This window comes from Micromys minutus (assembly GCF_963924665.1).
Source record: "Micromys minutus genome assembly, chromosome: 9".
Classification (NCBI taxonomy): domain Eukaryota; kingdom Metazoa; phylum Chordata; class Mammalia; order Rodentia; family Muridae; genus Micromys; species Micromys minutus.
The window spans coordinates 48,935,418-48,952,321 of NC_137978.1; the positions used below are offsets into that span (position 1 = coordinate 48,935,418).

Consider the following 16,904-nt stretch of genomic DNA (forward strand, 5'->3'; position numbering starts at 1 on the left):
AGGAAAATCTTTACCAACTGTCTATTAACTATACTGGGTGTTTGGGATCCCAGAGTAGCCCTGAGCCTTTCTTACAGTCATCTTTTAAGCAATATCTGTCTGTCTGTCTGTCTCTCCTGCGTTGATATGTTTCCGTTAACAAGAACAGTCAGCCAGAAGCAGAACTACAGATGTCAGAAAGCAAGGTCAGTCTATTTAGAGACTTTCCCAGCGCTATGGACTTGGACAGGTCTTTTGTTGTTTTGGTAGATAGAATTCCTGGCTGGGTGCTGGGTTTACAGCATGAATGGCACTTCCATTATGGAGTCAGTTGGGTTAAGGTCTGGGGTCTTGTTACATTTTGCCCATGTTTGCATGTGTGTGTGTGGCTGAGTGGTGTTCATTCTGGGACTGGAAGTTCCAGATGGGTGAGTTGTCCTGTGGGTACTGGGAATCAGTGTTCTTTACTGCTGATGGACTTCTCTAGCTTCTGTAGTTTGAGTTTTTACTATTGCTGTATGGTATGGAATGTGTATGAGGGCCTCTGGAAGTCAGAGGACAACTTTTGGGAATCAGTTCTCTCCTTCCACTGTTGGAGACATCAAACTCAAGTCAAGCATTCTTATTCTTTACTGCTGAGCCATCGTGGTGGCCCCTGTAAGGTTTTTATTTCTTCAGTCTCCCTGTATATTGGGGAAGTGGGAAGGAGACACGAACAAGTAGTCCTTATTTCTTTCATCTCCCTCCAAAATCCAGAGATTCTGTAAAACCCTGCCTAAGAGCATCAACTCTCCATATTGAAATAGGTATTTTGTTCAATAGTGTTCATTTACCCAGTTTTCAAGGTCTGATATGATTTACGACGAGTGTTTGGAATGCTCTGATAATAAGTTTAAACATTCTGTGTCAATCACACTTTTCTTAGAACAGACCTATCAGGCTGGGGAAATAGCTTACTATTAAGAGCACTTGCTGCATTACTGAGTGCACGCTCTGGGTTCCCAACACCCCCATACTTGGTGGCCCACAATGGCCTGTGACTCCAGTTGCAAGCGATCTGACTTCGGTGGCCTCGCATACACACAAATTATACATACATTCATACATACATATCTATATAGAGACCTATCAACAATCATTGTTACTTCTCAAAGGTCAACTGTGGTCCTTGGAATGTCTCTCTCGACCCCAGTCACTTTTATTAGCTCAAACAAGGACGTTAAAGCAGCCTTTCTAAATTAAGACCTTTATCTTAGGGGTCCAGCGATTCCCCTCCCAAGCTCCACTGCAGGAGCCAAAAAGGGAAGCCAGGCTGCGGCTGGGGGAGGGGAGGGAACGACACACTGGACGCGATGACGACACCGGGACAGACTGGTCCTTCCTGTCCTTGATTCAGCTTTTGAGCTCGCTAAATTGTTTGCGACCTCGCCTTTCTTCGAATTTCAAAATCGAAAACAGGAAAGTGAAGGAAGCCAAACCAAACCAAACCAAACAACAACAACAACAACAAAAAAAAAAAACAAAAAAAAAACAAAGAAAAACCAAGTTGGGCGTGGTGGCGCAGATCCGTAAAACCCGAACCTGAGAGGCAGAGACAGGATTGCCGCGAGTTTGAGGCGTGTCAGGGGTTCTGGGGTACACAGCTAGTTCCTATCTCAAAAAAGCCAAAATCCAAAACCAGCTAAGGATCTCACAAACAAACAAACAAAAAACCTTGAAGTAAACAAATCTTCAAAATGCCCGGATGTAGAAGGCGTGGGGGAGGGGGGAGGAAAAGGGGAGGTGTGGCTTAGTGGCGAGACGGCTTCGACGCGCATGCGTATCTCGAAGGCGTAGCCAACATTGCGCGGCGATTGGACGAGAGAAGGACCCGCCCCTTTGCACAGATGCCTGTGCGCATGCTCCGCGCTAGCTTCTAGTATTTTCGAGGCTGACGTCGCTTTGGAGCTCATTTCGCATCCGGACTTCGGCAGTAGAGGTTGTTGTGCTCTTTGGGCGCTGGAAACGAAACCTCGCCTGCTTAGGTTCCTGGTCACGGAGAAAGGTGCCCGCTAGGCCTCTCTCACCCTTGCGAGCGCTTCTTCAGTTTAAGGTGAGTGAGGCCGCGCGATCGGGGAAGGGCTTGCGGTTGGTTTTTACGCGCACGCGCACTGAGCACTGCGCAATCCGCTTCTGCGATTGACCCTTTCTCCTTGCCGTAGTTCTAGACGCCGTTGCATTTGCGAACGGAGGAGTCCAGATCTGAGAAGGAAGTCATGTCCTCGGCCGCCATGTCCAAGTACGTGAACGACATGTGGCCCGGCTCTCCGCAGGAGAAAGCCTCGCCATCCACCTCGGGCTCGGGCCGCTCCAGCCGCCTGTCGTCCCGCTCCCGCAGCCGCTCTTCGTTCCGCAGCTCCAGCCGCTCGTCCTCGCGCAGCCATAGCCAGCCGCGGAGGAGCCGACGGTCCCGATCCCGGTCCCGCAGGCGCCACCAGCGCAAGTACCGGCGATACTCGAGGTCGTACTCACGCAGCCGGTCGCGGTCCCGCAGCCACCGCTACTACCGAGACAGCCGTTACGAGCGGCCGCGGAGGTACTACCAGTCGCCGTCGCCCTACCGTTCCCGGAGCAGGTCGCGCTCCCGCGGGAGGTCGCATCACAGGAGGTCCTACTACGCGATCACGCGAGGGCGGCGCTACTACGGCTTTGGCCGTACCGTGTACCCGGAGGATCGCCCCAGGTGGAGGGAAAGATCCAGAACCAGGTCGCGCAGCAGGAGCAGAACCCCTTTTCGCTTGAGTGAGAAAGGTGGGTTTTGGTGTCAGGTTGATGTTTGTGTCCTTGAGGGGTCCTGGGGATTGAACTCTGGACGCTTACCTCCGAGCCACCTCCCCAGCCCCTCCTCACACTTAACTTCCTCTTTCTGGTGTGAGTCAGCCTGGGAGTCCGGTGGTTGAGCAGTTTAGCTTAGATTTCCTAAGATTAAGCCCAGGACATCTTAACTTGAAGGCTTGTGTTAATTTTGGTGCTCAAAACCTTTAGAATTCTTAAAGGAAAAGAGTTTTTAGTGATTAGGTAGAATGTAATCTTTCACTTTCATGTGTTCTTTTACCTTGTGAGTGAAGTCCAAGCCGGATGTGATGGTGCTTTCGTCTTAACTAAAGTCCGTTTATGGCTTTGGTGGCCGAGAGAGTTTCACCTTCCTACAAGCAGGCTGAGGTCAAAGCACATTCTTTTCACACAATTTACTGAAACATTTGGGCTGTGACTAGTTTTTCTGTCTAGTGATATGGTAATTTGATGTTGAAAGTAGGTGTGTTTGGCCATGTGTGCTGACACTGTATCAAGATTAATTTAGTAATGTAAAAAACTGGCTATAAGTTACCAAACGTCTTAATTAACAGAAATAAACATTGGAGAAAAAGGCAAAATAGTGTTGTTTGTCAGAACAAAATTAATGAGGTAATTAAATAAAGTTGCTTTTATTTTTCTTCACCATAAAAATTGGGATTTTTTTTTTTTTTTTTTTTAAGAATTGCTTTACATATAAGAAAAACGTTGTTTTAGAAAAGCCACTTAGTTGGTTAATTTGAGCCTTAGGGAAGTTTAGAGGTTAATGAATGTCTCAATGCTTTTTAGATCGAATGGAGTTGCTGGAAATAGCAAAAGCCAACGCAGCAAAAGCTCTAGGAACAGCCAACTTTGACTTGCCAGCAAGTCTCCGTGCTAAGGCAGCAAGCCAGGGAACAGCTGTTTCCAGCAATGGGCCAAAGATGGAGGTAAGTCCATTCAGAAAGCTGCTGCCAGCTGACTTACTACCCTTTGTCAATGTACTTTAGACAACCCTCTTGGTATGTCTTATATCATTTGTCCAGAACAAAACCTTAATCTGACAAATATCAGTCTCACAGGAAACTGGGAGACAATGATTGTCTTTCATTTTGACACTTAAAAGTTTTTTTTCTACAACAGTAGAAACAATATATTATTGGTAATACCTTTTCTCTCTGTCTAGTCTTTAGAGACTGGAGTGTTCTCAGTAGTTTTCATGTACACCATTATGTTCCCAAAAGTCTGCTCAGCATACAGTATAGTTTATCTGCTTTATTTCTGTCTTATAGAAATCATGAATGTGGTCTCCAGACAGTGATGAAGAAAATCTGTTGGTAATTGATCATGGGTTCAAGTGTCAGATTACATTTACAGACTACAGCTTAGCCTTCGTTGAAGGGTAGTCCATGTGCATGCTAGAGTTTTGGGCTAGGGACTATTTTTGTAAGGCAGTTTGACAGTTCAGCCTAGAGGCACTGTCATGGTGGGGCATCTGTGATCTAGACGTCCCTTACATAATATATGCAATATATTCCAGATATTTTGAGAGATTACAGAAGAAGAGGCCTGCTTCACTTGCAGATAAGTTTATTACAATTCTCCAGAACTACAGAGGATGTGTATTGGCACATCACAGTGTATTTATAAGTTCATTCTTCATGTGAATCCTGGATCTTAAAATTAATAATTTGGGCTGGGATATAACTCAGTTGGTAAAGAGCCTGTCAAGCGTGCATAATACCTGGGGATAGTTCCCAGCACTGTAAACTGCGTTTAGTACCCATAACCATGATCCCAGCACTTGGGAGGCTGTCCTTGGACAGCTAGGGGATAGTCTCAGAAACTTGCTTTATAGAAACATAAGGTAGAGGTTGACAGTATAATGAAGATGTTTGCTCATTGCTGAGACTTCAAGGGCTGCCTAGTGTTTGCTCTGGCAAGTACCTGAGGGGCTCCTTTATGAATGAACTGCAAATGTTTTTTATTGTGTTTTAAATAAGTTGTATCTACAACAGGAATCAGGTATTCATGGGGAACTATGGCTCCTAAGTCAATCTTCCTAAGTGGAAAACAGATTTTAGTTGTTGATTAGCTCATTAACTGCGACAATAGATGGAATTTGGTTTGTGAATCTACAGCTATATTTGTGTACACTTGGGCTTTTTTTTTAATACAATATTCAAAAAACTAAGGCTGTGTTTAAAATTCTTTCTAGCAATCAGAAAAGCAGACTGAAGATGGAACTAAAAATCCCAGTGAAAAATCTACACAAAGAAACATAGCCTTCAGCGCAAATGTAAGTGAACTAAACATTATTCTTGAAAATTAGGTCTGGGGTATTAAGTAGGCTGTGTGTGTGTGTTGATAACCTCTGTGACATTCAATTTGTCTTACAGAATTCTGTAGCAAAGCCACTACAGAAAACAACTAAAGCTGCTGTTGAAGAGACGTCTTCAGGATCACCAAAAATAGATAAGAAAAAAAGTCCTTATGGACTGTGGATACCTGTTTAAAGGAAAACTAAGGGCTGGGGTTGCCTAAAACTGCACTTTACTGAGGGGTTTGTGTCCAGCATTAGCTCACCTGCCTGAGTAATCACAGAAGTAAATGTGATTAAAATCCATTACAGAAAGAGGCTTAATGGTGACGTGTTGATGGTTGATTTCTCTTGAAGATGTGAGGACACAGATGACCCAGAGAATTGCACACAGTGGGAGTCTTGTATATATCTGTAAGTATTGTATAGTATTGCTTATATACAAAGGCGAACTTTTTAAAGATACGTTGTATGCTGTATTTTGTATATTTGTTAATAAACTTTTTATTTGTCTTGATTTTTTGTGTATATTGAATGTGTCTCTACATATGAAGAAACTTCCTGAAGACAGACTACAGGATTTATTAATTCACACTTTTACTTTGTGTGGTGGGTTGGGAAGGCTGGTCATTTGGTTTCTCTATATCCTCTCAGTTGTTATTTGGAACACCCATAAGAAAACTCATAACCATCTGTAGCTCAGTTCTAGGGGATCCAAAATCCTCTTGTTCCATGGGATGCACTGATAATGTATGTGGGCAAACTTCATATACAAATCCTTGAAAGAAAAAGTGACCTTAAAAAGACTACATTAGTGTCTATTAGTAACCAGTGCTGGTTAATTCCAGCTCTTGGAACAAGTAACAAGTAAGTCCATGAGGTTTAAGGCCAGCCTGGTCTACATAGCAGGTTCTGGAACGGTGAGACTGTTGAACCCCTCCAATTGCCAGTATCAAAAGATTCTCATGTTTGACAAATTAGTAGCTTCTACTTGGCTGCATGTTGAAATTTCACATTACCCTGTTTGGGAATTTGCCAATAAATCCTTAAGGTTTTAAAAAGTAAAATTGAGAAACCAGAAAGATTAACAAGTTAAGAGTTGAGCTTGTTAGGATCTGCAGTGCTAGCACTGGGGCATTCACCCTAAAACTTTGATTATGGCATCATTAGGTCAGGAGGATTGGATGTGAAAAATCTCCATCTCTGTTCCAGAGTTTACTGTGAATAACAGTATTCCTCACAGGGCAGAAAAAATTTCCTGAACTTTGCCAGGAAATGTGGATGAAAAGTACTGTCACTCCTCAAATATCTTCAATTGAAAGTAAAGCCAGGGCCTTCTGAAAGTAAAGGAGAGGGTATCAAGCTATTTTATCACTTTAAGAAGCTTTACTTTACAGAAGCAGCTTAGGACAAACAAGGAGTTTAAGGCAAAAAAATTTTTTTGGATCGGAATTGTGTTTTGAGTGAGAATATACATAGCCCTGGCTGTCCTGGAACTCACTGTAGACCAGGCTGGCCTTGAACTGGCATTAAGACCCTGCCTCTGCTGCCCTTGTGCTGCTAGTAAGGTGTGAGCCACCATGTCTGGTTAAGACCACCCTTTCAAAAAGCATAGGTAGCAAGAATGTACCTTATCCCTGGCATACAATTGGACAGAACATCCATGAGAAATTTAAACATCCAATGATCTATATCTGTATTCCTGGATACAGTATTTTCTTTGGCCATTCTTGAAGGTGGCAGTGAATAAAACCTGTTGCTACTCAGTGAATCAGTGTATTTCACATCTAGGTAAATGAGACAAGGTTACCTGTATAGCCTTGGATGTCCAGCTTCGCCTCTATCTAATCCTTAGGTTCTGCTATTAAAAATGTGTGGGCCACTATACCCAGATGAGATTTTTTTTTTTTTTTAAAGGAAGAATGAACTGGAGATACAGCCTAGTTGCTAAATATCCAATAAGGTATAAAACATGGTAGTACAGGTCAATTATTTCAGAACTAAGGAGGTGGCAGAAAATGAAGATTAGCTGAGGCTAGTGAGGGCACAGGTATTTAATTCCAACAGAGGCATGAGGATCTCTGAGTTCAAGACCAGGATGGTCTTCAGTGAGTTCAGGACAGACAGGACTATATAGGGAGACTCTTTAAGAAACAAAAGACGTATCAAAAGAAAGTTGATTCAGTGAATGACAGAGATGGTGACAGACTTGTCGATAAAGGCATATTTAGTATACGCTAGCTTACATATATAAGTATAAATGTGAGACATAAGTAGACCTTGGCGGTCAGCTTGAGAAATGTAATCTAATGGTAGTATTAGTGACATTATGACATACAGTCATAGGGTTGGAGATAGCTCAGTGGCTTTGTGTGGGCTGCTTTTGTAAGAGGCCCCAAGTCTGGTTCCTGGCACACGTTTTACCAACTGCCTGAAACTAGTTTCAGGAGATTCAAAGCCTGGCAGCTACATCAAAGCTACATAGACCAGACACATAAGTAAAAATATGTTGGGGCTGGAAAGATGGTTCAGTAAGGTACTGACTGACTGGCTGTTGTGAAAGGAAGACATGTCCGTCCTCAGAAGAACCTGGCCCAGGACCATCATAACCCTCATCTGATCACTGTTGGCATCAGCCATGCAGGTGGGGCATATACATATTCAGGCAAAATACCATGCGGGTTCTTCACCATTTCTTCCAGCCAAGAAACTCAAATTCCTTTTTTCCAGAGACAGGGCTTCTCTGTGTAGCTGTGGCCTAGAACTCACTTTGTAGACCAAGCTGGCCTTGAACTCAGGTTATCTTGCCTTTGCCTCCCAAGTGCTAGGATTAAAGGCATGTGCTACTGCTACCCAGTTGCTTTTATTTTTGAGACATAGTCTCAATGTGTCACTTGGTCTAGAACTCATTTGGTAGAACCAGTGTAACTCATAGGATTAGAGGTAAGAGCCGCCACTCCCAGCTTGGAGGGACTCTGGCCAGCTCTATGGTGAACATGGTAGGCCTTGCCCTCCCCATTCTCAATGTCTTGCTAAAAACCAGTAGATTACATTTCTCAAGCTGGTCACCAAAGTCTACTATATCGCCACTTCTCTTCCTGAGACTGACCATCAAGGTCCAGTTAATCAAATATTGAAGTCCAGCAATCAAAAGCCCCCTTTGGCTACTCTAATTAACGTGCCCAATTAAAATGAAACACCTCATCCTAACACGGGCTTCCCACTTTACCTCTTTTATTTTATTTTATTTTTAAACATTTTATGTGTGAGCACACTGTCGCTGTTTTCAGACACACCAGAAGAGGGCATCAGATCTCATTACAGATGGTTGTGAGCCACTATGTGGTTGCTGGGAATTGAACTCAGGATCTCTGGAAGATCAGCCAGTGCTCTAAACCACTGAGCCATCTCTCCAGCCCCTCCTTTACCTTTTGTTTGTATTTTTTACTTTTGTTTTTGAAGAGCAAGCAAAATTTTACTGTGCTTGAAAAGTAGCTCCCTACGAGGAGGAGGACTCAAGAGAATTGCTGGTAATTTGCATTTTTTCCTGTCAGTGCTTAAGCTTTTAATTTAGATATTCCATGAAATAAAGGGTTATGCTTTATAGCACTGGCTAGTCTAAAAGTCATTGTGTAGCCTTTGCAAACCTCATATTGGTATCCTCCTGCCTCTACCTGCCGGGATGCTAGGAGTGTGCCACCACAGCTGATTTGTACCCAGGTACTTTTTTGCACGTGGGGGATGACTTTTTCATTTCTACATCTAACTAGTTGTCGAATTTAAACAGTACACGTTTTATTTCATATGTTCCTGTCCTATTTCTGAATTATCTTAGTGATGTTAGTAGTTACTGTGGTACTGGAATATGAGAGTGAAAAATATGGAGCCGGCCCTGCTGTCCTACAGTTAGTAACATCAGAAAATTATCTACTCTATGGAAGGGACTTAGTGTAGTGAGACTCAAGAGAGACAAGGTTCTGTAGAGCTGGTGACAGGATACACAGTCTCCAACCAGCCATTTTATTCCAAGTGACAGGTTAAGAGCACTTCTTCACCCTTGTCGCCCCGCCCCGCCCCGCCCCGGGGTATTTGCGCCTGCGCGTGGCCACACCTTGCGTCAGTCCCACTAAAAGGATCCGGCCAGAGGCTGCCGGAAGTGCTCAGTGTTGTTGACGGAAGTAGGGAGAAGGCTGTAATGGCGGCTGTGGCTGAAGTTGTGGTGAGTATCACCGTCTTCACGCTGGTGTTAGTCTGGGAGACGCCGGGGCGGGGGAACATGGGGCGAATCCGCGTGCGGCTACCGGGGAGGCCGGGTTGTCGGGCCCAGGCTTGGGTCGTGGCTGTAGGCAGACGCCGAGCCTGAAGCCGGGTTTGACCGCAGGTACCCGCGGACGGCGCGGAAGCCAGGCCCTTGGCGGCCGAGGAGCTGGCGGCTCAGAAGCGAGAGCAGAGACTGCGCAAGTTCCGTGAGCTGCATCTTAAGCGGGTGAGTGTCGGGGACGCGGGCCAGGCCGGGCGCGGGGCTGGAGGAGGAAGGCACACCAGATCTCAGGACCGTCCGGACGTCCCCGGGACTCTCCGCTGGTGGTCTGGACTCCTGTCGAGATCGCTTTGACACAAAAGCCACACCCGCTTGCTCCACCTGCTCCCACCCACATGACTGTGTATACGTTGGGTTTTCCCTGTTCTACGATTCTTCATTTTCATTTAGGGAAATATTTAGTTAGAAATAGGAAGGAACTCCTTAATAAGAACTTTCTCACCTTAAAACCGGCGAGCACACACTTTCCCTCTTTTCCGAGTTCAGACTCAAAAAAGCATAACTTATTTTCCGTCTTTTGTTTGGACACCCACTCAGATCTTAAGCATGGCTGCCCACACACTTTGGACATTGACATTTTTTATCTGAATACAGCTGCGACTCACTTCCCCACGCAGCTGCTTGTCCATCTGACCCTTTTGCTGAACCTGCTTGCTCTCTTGGAATGTAATTCAAAAGGCATGGCTATATCTTCTTAGTGTCTAGTACCTGCCAAGATTTACAGCCTGCTTGACTTGCTTTTAGTCTTGAACTCTTAATAAACATTTTCTTGGGTTGTCGAGATGACTCAAGCCTGCCTACCTGAGTTTGATGCCCGAAACTCAGGTAAAAGTGGAAGGAGGCAACTGACTTTACAGAGTTTTCTACGGAGCTCCACAGGAGGCTGAAGCATGTGTGCGCACACAGAGAAATAAGATGTATTTGCCTTTGTATGTATATGAGCTCAAGTGTCATGGAGTGTATGTAGATGACAGAGGACAGCATGAGTAAGTTGGTTCTCTCCTTCCATAACGTGGGTTCTGTGGATTGAAGTCATCTGGCTATGTGGCAGTCACCCTAACCCATCGAGCCATCTTACAGTCTCAAAAGAACTGTTTTGTTAAAAAATGGCCTTTGAGCCTCCAAGAATATAAAACAGACGAATGAGCCAGCACATCTCTGTTTACATTGTAAACCGTGGTTCTCGACCTTCTTCATGCCGTGGTGACATGCAACCATAAATTTATTTTGTTGCTGTTCCGTAACTGTAATTTTGCTGTTGTAAGTATCTGGTGTGTTGGATATCTGATATGTGACTCTTGTGGGGGGGGTCACAACCCACAGGCTGAGAGCCAGTGTTCTACATGCTGGGGAATCAAAACTCCGTTTAGTGGATCAGGCACTTGCTCCAAAAGCATAAAGGTTCAGATATCCAGAACCCACATAAATGTTGGGTGGGTGTGGTGGCCTGCCTTTAATCCCAACACTGTGGAGGCAGACAGGGCCTCAGGAGCAAGCTGAGTAATCAGCCAGACTAGCAGAACACTCAGTTCTGAGTTTGAGTTTGAGTGACCATCCTTACCTCAGTATGTAAGGCAGAGATCAATTGAATACACCCAACATCAGTCTTCACATGTACGTCTGCCTGTACACGTGTGTTCATACACGTGAGCATAAGCACACAGTAAAGAAATATTCAAAGCCAGTCTTCACATGCTAAGTAAAAACTCCTGTCCCATAGATATTTCTGTCTAGGAAAAGTTAATGTAATAAATGATTGTGCTTGGATGTTGGCTTAGAGAGGGAGTGTTTATAGACCCTGTGTCTGGAACTTGAGAAGCTTGGCTTCCTGGATCAGATGTCACCAGTCTCTGGCCTAATATTTAACATGTTCCTTAGACTAACATGCTCTTATAGCTTATAGTTGCCATTTCTGTGCTTGGGAAGTTTATAGGCTCCTTGACTACATAGGGAGATTGAGATTGAGGCTAGCCTAGAGTACCTTAGACCATGGTGTAAAAAAACCAAAACAAAGTAAAATGCTAATTTGAAAGTGTTCCATTTGTCTGGATGAGACCTCTTCCTAGGTGGGTGCTCCTTCCTTTCCCTTGTCATAGAATAATCTAAAATATTGACTAGGAAGGACTTAGAGATAAAAAGACTGAAAGCACTCCAATTCCAAACTGAGGGCTTGTTTTTTTTTTTAAAAAAAAACTGTTAAAAGGAGACTGTCTTTGAGGCCAGAGAGATGCTCAGTGAGTGGGTAGCACGTGCAATGAGAAGACTGAGGACCTATGTTTGATCCCCAGAACCCACAGGTGGATGAGAAATGCCGCCTGGGAGCTCATCTCTGATTTGCATACAGACTACTCAGCATATGTGTGCCTACACAAAGACAAATTATATTCATAAAACAGGTTTAAATAAAGTTTAAAAAATCTGTGATTGCTACTGTACCATGTCGAGGTACAGTGAGGGCGCCTTGACAGCCTTTATTCTGAACCTCTTATGCAAGAGACCACCCAAGAGAACAGGCAGAGGTGATGTAGGCCTAGGGCTCTGCAACCACAGAGCTCTACAGGACAGCAGTCTCAGTCCCTGTTAACCTTCTCAGTCTGTTCTGTGTGTACAATCATTGCTGGGTTTTATTGCTTGGGTATAAACGGGGTCCCTTAGTCACTGCAGATAAGACAGGGTCTCTTTGGATCCTTGTCCTGTTTCATCTGATGGCCTTTTCTTTCATGGTTTTAGAACGAAGCTCGTAAGTTAAATCACCAGGAAGTTGTGGAAGAAGACAAAAGACTTAAGTTGCCTGCAAACTGGGAAGCCAAGAAAGCACGCTTGGAGTGGGAGCTCCAGGAAGAAGAAAAGAAAAAGGTTAGGAAGCCTCTGCCTCTCCCTTCACTGAGGCAGGAGGCTGGCAGCTGAGTGGGTGGAGGAGACATTTACCTAAGTGACCTTCTCTGCTTGTCTGTAGGGCAAGGGCTATGATGGCTACTTGAGTGAATGGAATTCTGTGAGTTAACATCTGCAAAACACTTTATACAGTTCTGACTCCTGCTCGGCTCTGTTGTTGATTTTATTATATTTTTATTTTGTATGTGTGTGTGTGCAAGAGTGGAGGTCAGAGGGCAGCTTACAGGATTCAGTTCTCTACCACCATGTTCCTCTTGATATAGCGCTCAAGCAGTCATGCTTGGCACCTGTATCCCCCAAGTCACTTTAGTGACCTGTTACTTGATATTTTGATAGTATCTTTTTTCACTTAAAATAGGTCAAATTGGTAAGCATGGTGTGTCACACCTACAGTTCCAGTGCTTGGGAAGCTGAGGTGGGAGGATTGCTTTGAGTTTGGGGTCAGCTCAAAAACAAAAAAATGGGAGGGCATTCTGCATTGCAGGGTGGGTAGCGCAGCCTGTCTTTTCAGGAGTGTGCAGCTCGAGGGGAAGACTATGAGAAGGTGAAGCTTCTGGAGATCAGTGCGGAGGATGCTGAGAGGTGGGAAAGGAGGAAGAAGAAGAAGAATCCTGACTTGGGGTTTTCAGGTACAGCTGGCCTGGGCTAACCTCTGCTTTACTACATGGGCCTGTTGAACCAAGGCTTCTGCTTTAGCAAGAGCGCATGCCCGCTGAGCTTCATGGCATATTCCAGGAGGCTAAGGAGAACCCTGGGCCGCCTGTCTGTCTGATGGCTGCATTGGTCCTTGTGTAAAGTTAGCCTTTGTTGTTGTCGTCATTTTGTTCTTTAGGCTTACTATATAGCCCAGGCAGTCTGCAAACTCAGGGTCCTCCTGCCTCTGCCTCCTGAGTGGTGGGCTCACAGGGATGTGCCACCACCCCTGACAGAATTAGCCAGTCTTCCCATCAGCCTGTTGGGTAGAGGCTGTGCATGTGGGACAGTGGTCATTTTGAGTTTTCTCTTATAAATAATGCTCAGATAAGGACACAGATTGCCTCTGGTTCTCGTTTTGTTTAGATTATGCTGCTGCCCAGTTACGCCAGTATCACCGGCTGACCAAGCAGATCAAACCCGACATGGAAAGCTATGAGCGACAGAGAAAAAAGCAGTAAGTCCTCGGGCAGAATGAAAGCCGCTCTGGGGAGGTGGGCATGCGCAGATTGTTAAAGGAGTTATTTACTTAGAAACATATCTACTCTATGGCTTGGGCTGTTCTTAAACTCACAGCAATCCTCCTGCCTCAGTCTCCTGAGTGCTGGGTTTATTTGTGTTTGCCAACTTGCCTGACCAAACTCAATTTAATGGTGAACCGAGTCTTATCTTGATAACACTATTTACCGTTCTCGCCATTGAACAACAGCCTCTGACTTTGCTTGGAGATGCTCAGGTGCTGACATGAAGTCACCGAGTTGGGTGCTCTGTAGGAGCTGAGTGCTCTGGAGCTGGGGCAGGTCAGCTCTGTAAAGGGCCAGATGGTAAAGGTTAGAATTGAGGGGCCTCGGTGCTCACTTCCCGCTGTTCCCAGCTGTGGCATAAAGCAGAGAGGCAGTGAGCAGGCATGGCTGTGGCATGTGGGTAGCTTCCTGGCTTGTTGTTTTTGTTTGTTTCTCTTCATAGTGCCTGGCTCTCCTGAAATTCTCCAGAGTGCTGGGATCAAAGGTGTGACCCACTGTGCCCAGCCAGGTTTCTGTTTAGATCCAGAGAATCAAATCCATAACCTCAGAATCTCTAACACCCATCCCCTTCCACTCCCGCTCCTTGTGAGCTTTGAGAAGTCCTTTAAATGATGGCCACTGCTCATGCATCTGAAGGAGGAAGCTGTTAGTTTGGAAGCCAGGCTGGCCCAGGACTTGGGGCTGGCTTCTAGGCATGCTCACCCAGCCTGGCTCATCCTTTGTGAGCCTGCGTTTTCTTCTTTTTTCTTTGCTGTGTAATAAGTATATTTCTATGTTGTCTCTCATTACTAGTGGGAGTATAGTTTGAAATTAGACAGGAGTACTCCTGTCTGACTGGAAATTCTTCTTGCTGTCTTCTTAGTGGAGAAGATTTTTTCCCGACATCCAACAGTCTTCTCCATGGGACGCATGTGCCTTCCTCAGAGGAAATTGACAGGATGGTTTTAGATCTGGAGAAGCAGTAAGTACTCGGTAGAGCATGGGATGCTCCCTACTTCATGAGAGAGGGTGGGAGGGATGCAGATCTGAGGCCAGCGCTCTCACAGCACTTGAAGAGCACAGCTTGTTTTTGACCCAGTGACTGATGCTTTGAAGGTGGGCCGCAGAGCAGGCTGAGCCATAGCATTTGGAGAGAAGTGGGAGCTGGGTGGAGTCAAAGGACTGTGCTGTCAGTCTGCGCTGTAGCACAAAGCATGAGATAAACAACCTACACTCACTAGGACTGGGGATCACAGTCCATTGTCTTTGGGCTTGTGGCAGCACAGTGGATCATTAGAAGTCCGTGCTAGGAGGCCCAGTCACCCCAAGAGCACCAGGAAGCAAACAGATTGTCGAGGAGGTGGAGTCCTGACATTCCTTTCAAGGGCACGCCCATAGGATCCAGCTTCCTTTTACTGAGCCCCACCTTTTAAAGCTTCCAGACCTTGTAGTAACCCTGTCAGCTGGGGACCATGTCTTCAATATCAAGACCAATCCAAACTGTTTTAAACAGGAGCCTCATGTAGCCCAGCCAGGGTTGGAACTTAAGTTCTGCTGAGATTGTGTGTATTTCCACCTGGCCATATTTATTTATTATACTTTAATTAATTGTGGGTTTTTTTTGAGATATGTAGACCAGGCTGACCTCAAACTCAAAGATCTTCCTGCCTCTGCCTCCCAAGTGCCTCGCCATACTTATTTCTGATAGTGGGAATTCATTTATGTTTATGATGATGCAGTTGTGTGTACCACAGTGTGTTCTACACTGCACAATGTAGAAAATTACAGGCGACGCGGTGGTGTGTACCACACTGCACAGTGCTGTCACCCACAGATAGAGCCGGCAGCATGCTGTACCTCAAAGACACTTCCTTGTCGCATTTGCAGCAGTGCATCACTGCTCTCCAGAAGCATTCTTTCTGCTCTGGGGTCTTGAGACAGCTCTCATTATGTGGTCTAGGCTAGTCTCCAACAGCCTCTGCCTCCCAGTTTCTGGATTACTCGTGTGGGCCACCATGGTTCAGGTGTGCTGAGTGCAGAGTCTGCGTTTGCTAGATCTCAGGGCTTACACCGAGGTTCACCTAATTAATTAGTCTTCATCTGCAACTGATGAAAACCCCGTCTACTTTTTTTGTGCCCCCAAGGCATTTTATTTTGAATGCTGATTTTCTCCAGAACTTTTTGTCCATATTATATTAAGATTAGAGAAGAAGGCAGTTCAGACCAGAAGGTGGTTGGATGTCTTCAGTCCCAGGGTTTGGAGGCAGAGGCAGGTCGATCTTTGGGTCAAGCATAAAGAGGTCTGGGGAAGGCGAGTCTGATCCTCACAACTCCCTCCCTTCCCCCAGAATCGAAAAGCGAGATAAATACAGTCGGAGGCGTCCATACAATGATGATGCTGACATCGACTACATTAATGAGAGGAACGCCAAGTTCAACAAGAAAGCAGAGAGGTTCTACGGGAAGTACACGGCTGAGATCAAGCAGAACCTGGAGAGAGGAACAGCAGTGTGAGCCTCCCCTCGGAGCACTACAGAAGCTGGGAAGGGATCGGAGGCTTCTGCCTGTGAATTCAAACTTCACATGTGACCAGTTTGTTTACTTACCCCTCCTCCCTACCAGCCTTTGAAATAAATACCCTTTCTCACCTCTGCCACATGCATATGTCCACATTTTCGTGCTTGGATAGACTATGTATTTCTTGTAGTGAGTGATGTTTTGTAAAAATCTTATTTGTATAAATCCTAATTATTATTTTTCTATGTATTTTAAATGTGCACAATCATGTAACCTTTGTATTATTGGGGCATAGATGGTTGTGTACACAGGTACAGTCACTGTTGCTTTGAGTGTTGTTAGGAAGTAGAAGCTACAGCCAGGCTTTAGGACTAAGGAAAGGACTAAGAGGCAGAGGCTGTCAAGACAGATGCTCCTGGAGTTCTGGCACTGCCTGTCTGGGACTGGAGTTGGAGGTTGTGGCTGTAAGCCCTGAACACTCCCTTTTTAAAAGAACAATAAAATGCTTTGGAATAGAGTCTTGAACAGTGTGTGTAATTTAAACATTGTGGGTACTTACACAGGTGTGGAAGCATTTGTTACAAGTATTGACTTTCGCCAACCTTTGCAGATCTTGTCTGCTCAACCCAGGATATGAGGACCTGAAAGAATGGGGTGGACTACAATCTAGTTCATAGACAACCTTACTCCAGTTTCAGTGTACTTTTATACAGAAAGAAAGCAGTGATTCAAAGAAGTTTTTTTTTTTTTTTTTAAATTTATTATATATGAATGCACTGTAGCTGTCTTCAGATACACCAGAAGAGGGCATCAGATCCCATTACAGATGGTTGTGAGCCCCCATGTGGATGCTGGGAATTGAACT

At 45.1% G+C, this 16,904-nt stretch overlaps 2 protein-coding genes across 3 annotated transcripts; both read left to right on the plus strand.

The window, feature by feature from the left end:
- The first annotated feature begins 1,930 nt into the window (after nt 1-1,930).
- Nucleotides 1,931-5,627, plus strand: RSRP1 (arginine and serine rich protein 1). 2 transcript variants are annotated; one of them, XM_080921618.1, is made up of 6 exons: nt 1,931-2,071; nt 2,181-2,257; nt 2,375-2,769; nt 3,601-3,740; nt 5,009-5,089; nt 5,190-5,627. In XM_080921618.1, the coding sequence occupies exons 2-6, from the start codon at nt 2,235-2,237 to the stop codon at nt 5,304-5,306; spliced, it is 756 nt and encodes a 251-aa protein (XP_080777744.1). In that variant the 5' UTR covers nt 1,931-2,071; nt 2,181-2,234; the 3' UTR covers nt 5,307-5,627. The 2 variants fall into 2 exon arrangements, with proteins under 2 accessions (XP_080777744.1, XP_080777743.1); XM_080921617.1 differs by having other exon boundaries at nt 2,181-2,769.
- Nucleotides 5,628-9,225: 3,598 nt separating this feature from the next.
- SYF2 (SYF2 pre-mRNA splicing factor) lies at nt 9,226-16,551 on the plus strand. The gene is made up of 7 exons (XM_080920887.1): nt 9,226-9,329; nt 9,492-9,596; nt 12,162-12,287; nt 12,838-12,955; nt 13,386-13,476; nt 14,406-14,504; nt 15,871-16,551. The coding sequence occupies exons 1-7, from the start codon at nt 9,306-9,308 to the stop codon at nt 16,034-16,036; spliced, it is 729 nt and encodes a 242-aa protein (XP_080777013.1). The 5' UTR covers nt 9,226-9,305; the 3' UTR covers nt 16,037-16,551.
- The last annotated feature ends 353 nt before the right edge of the window (nt 16,552-16,904 follow it).

Coding starts and splice junctions, on each gene's coding strand:
- RSRP1 (XM_080921617.1), top strand. CDS start 2,235: ATGTCCTCGGCCGCCATGTCCAAGTACGTGAACGACATGTGGCCCGGC. Junction 2,770..3,600: donor TTTTCGCTTGAGTGAGAAAG/GTGGGTTTTGGT, acceptor AATGCTTTTTAG/ATCGAATGGAGTTGCTGGAA. Junction 3,741..5,008: donor GCAATGGGCCAAAGATGGAG/GTAAGTCCATTC, acceptor AATTCTTTCTAG/CAATCAGAAAAGCAGACTGA.
- SYF2 (XM_080920887.1), top strand. CDS start 9,306: ATGGCGGCTGTGGCTGAAGTTGTG. Junction 9,330..9,491: donor CGGCTGTGGCTGAAGTTGTG/GTGAGTATCACC, acceptor GTTTGACCGCAG/GTACCCGCGGACGGCGCGGA. Junction 14,505..15,870: donor GTTTTAGATCTGGAGAAGCA/GTAAGTACTCGG, acceptor CCCTTCCCCCAG/AATCGAAAAGCGAGATAAAT.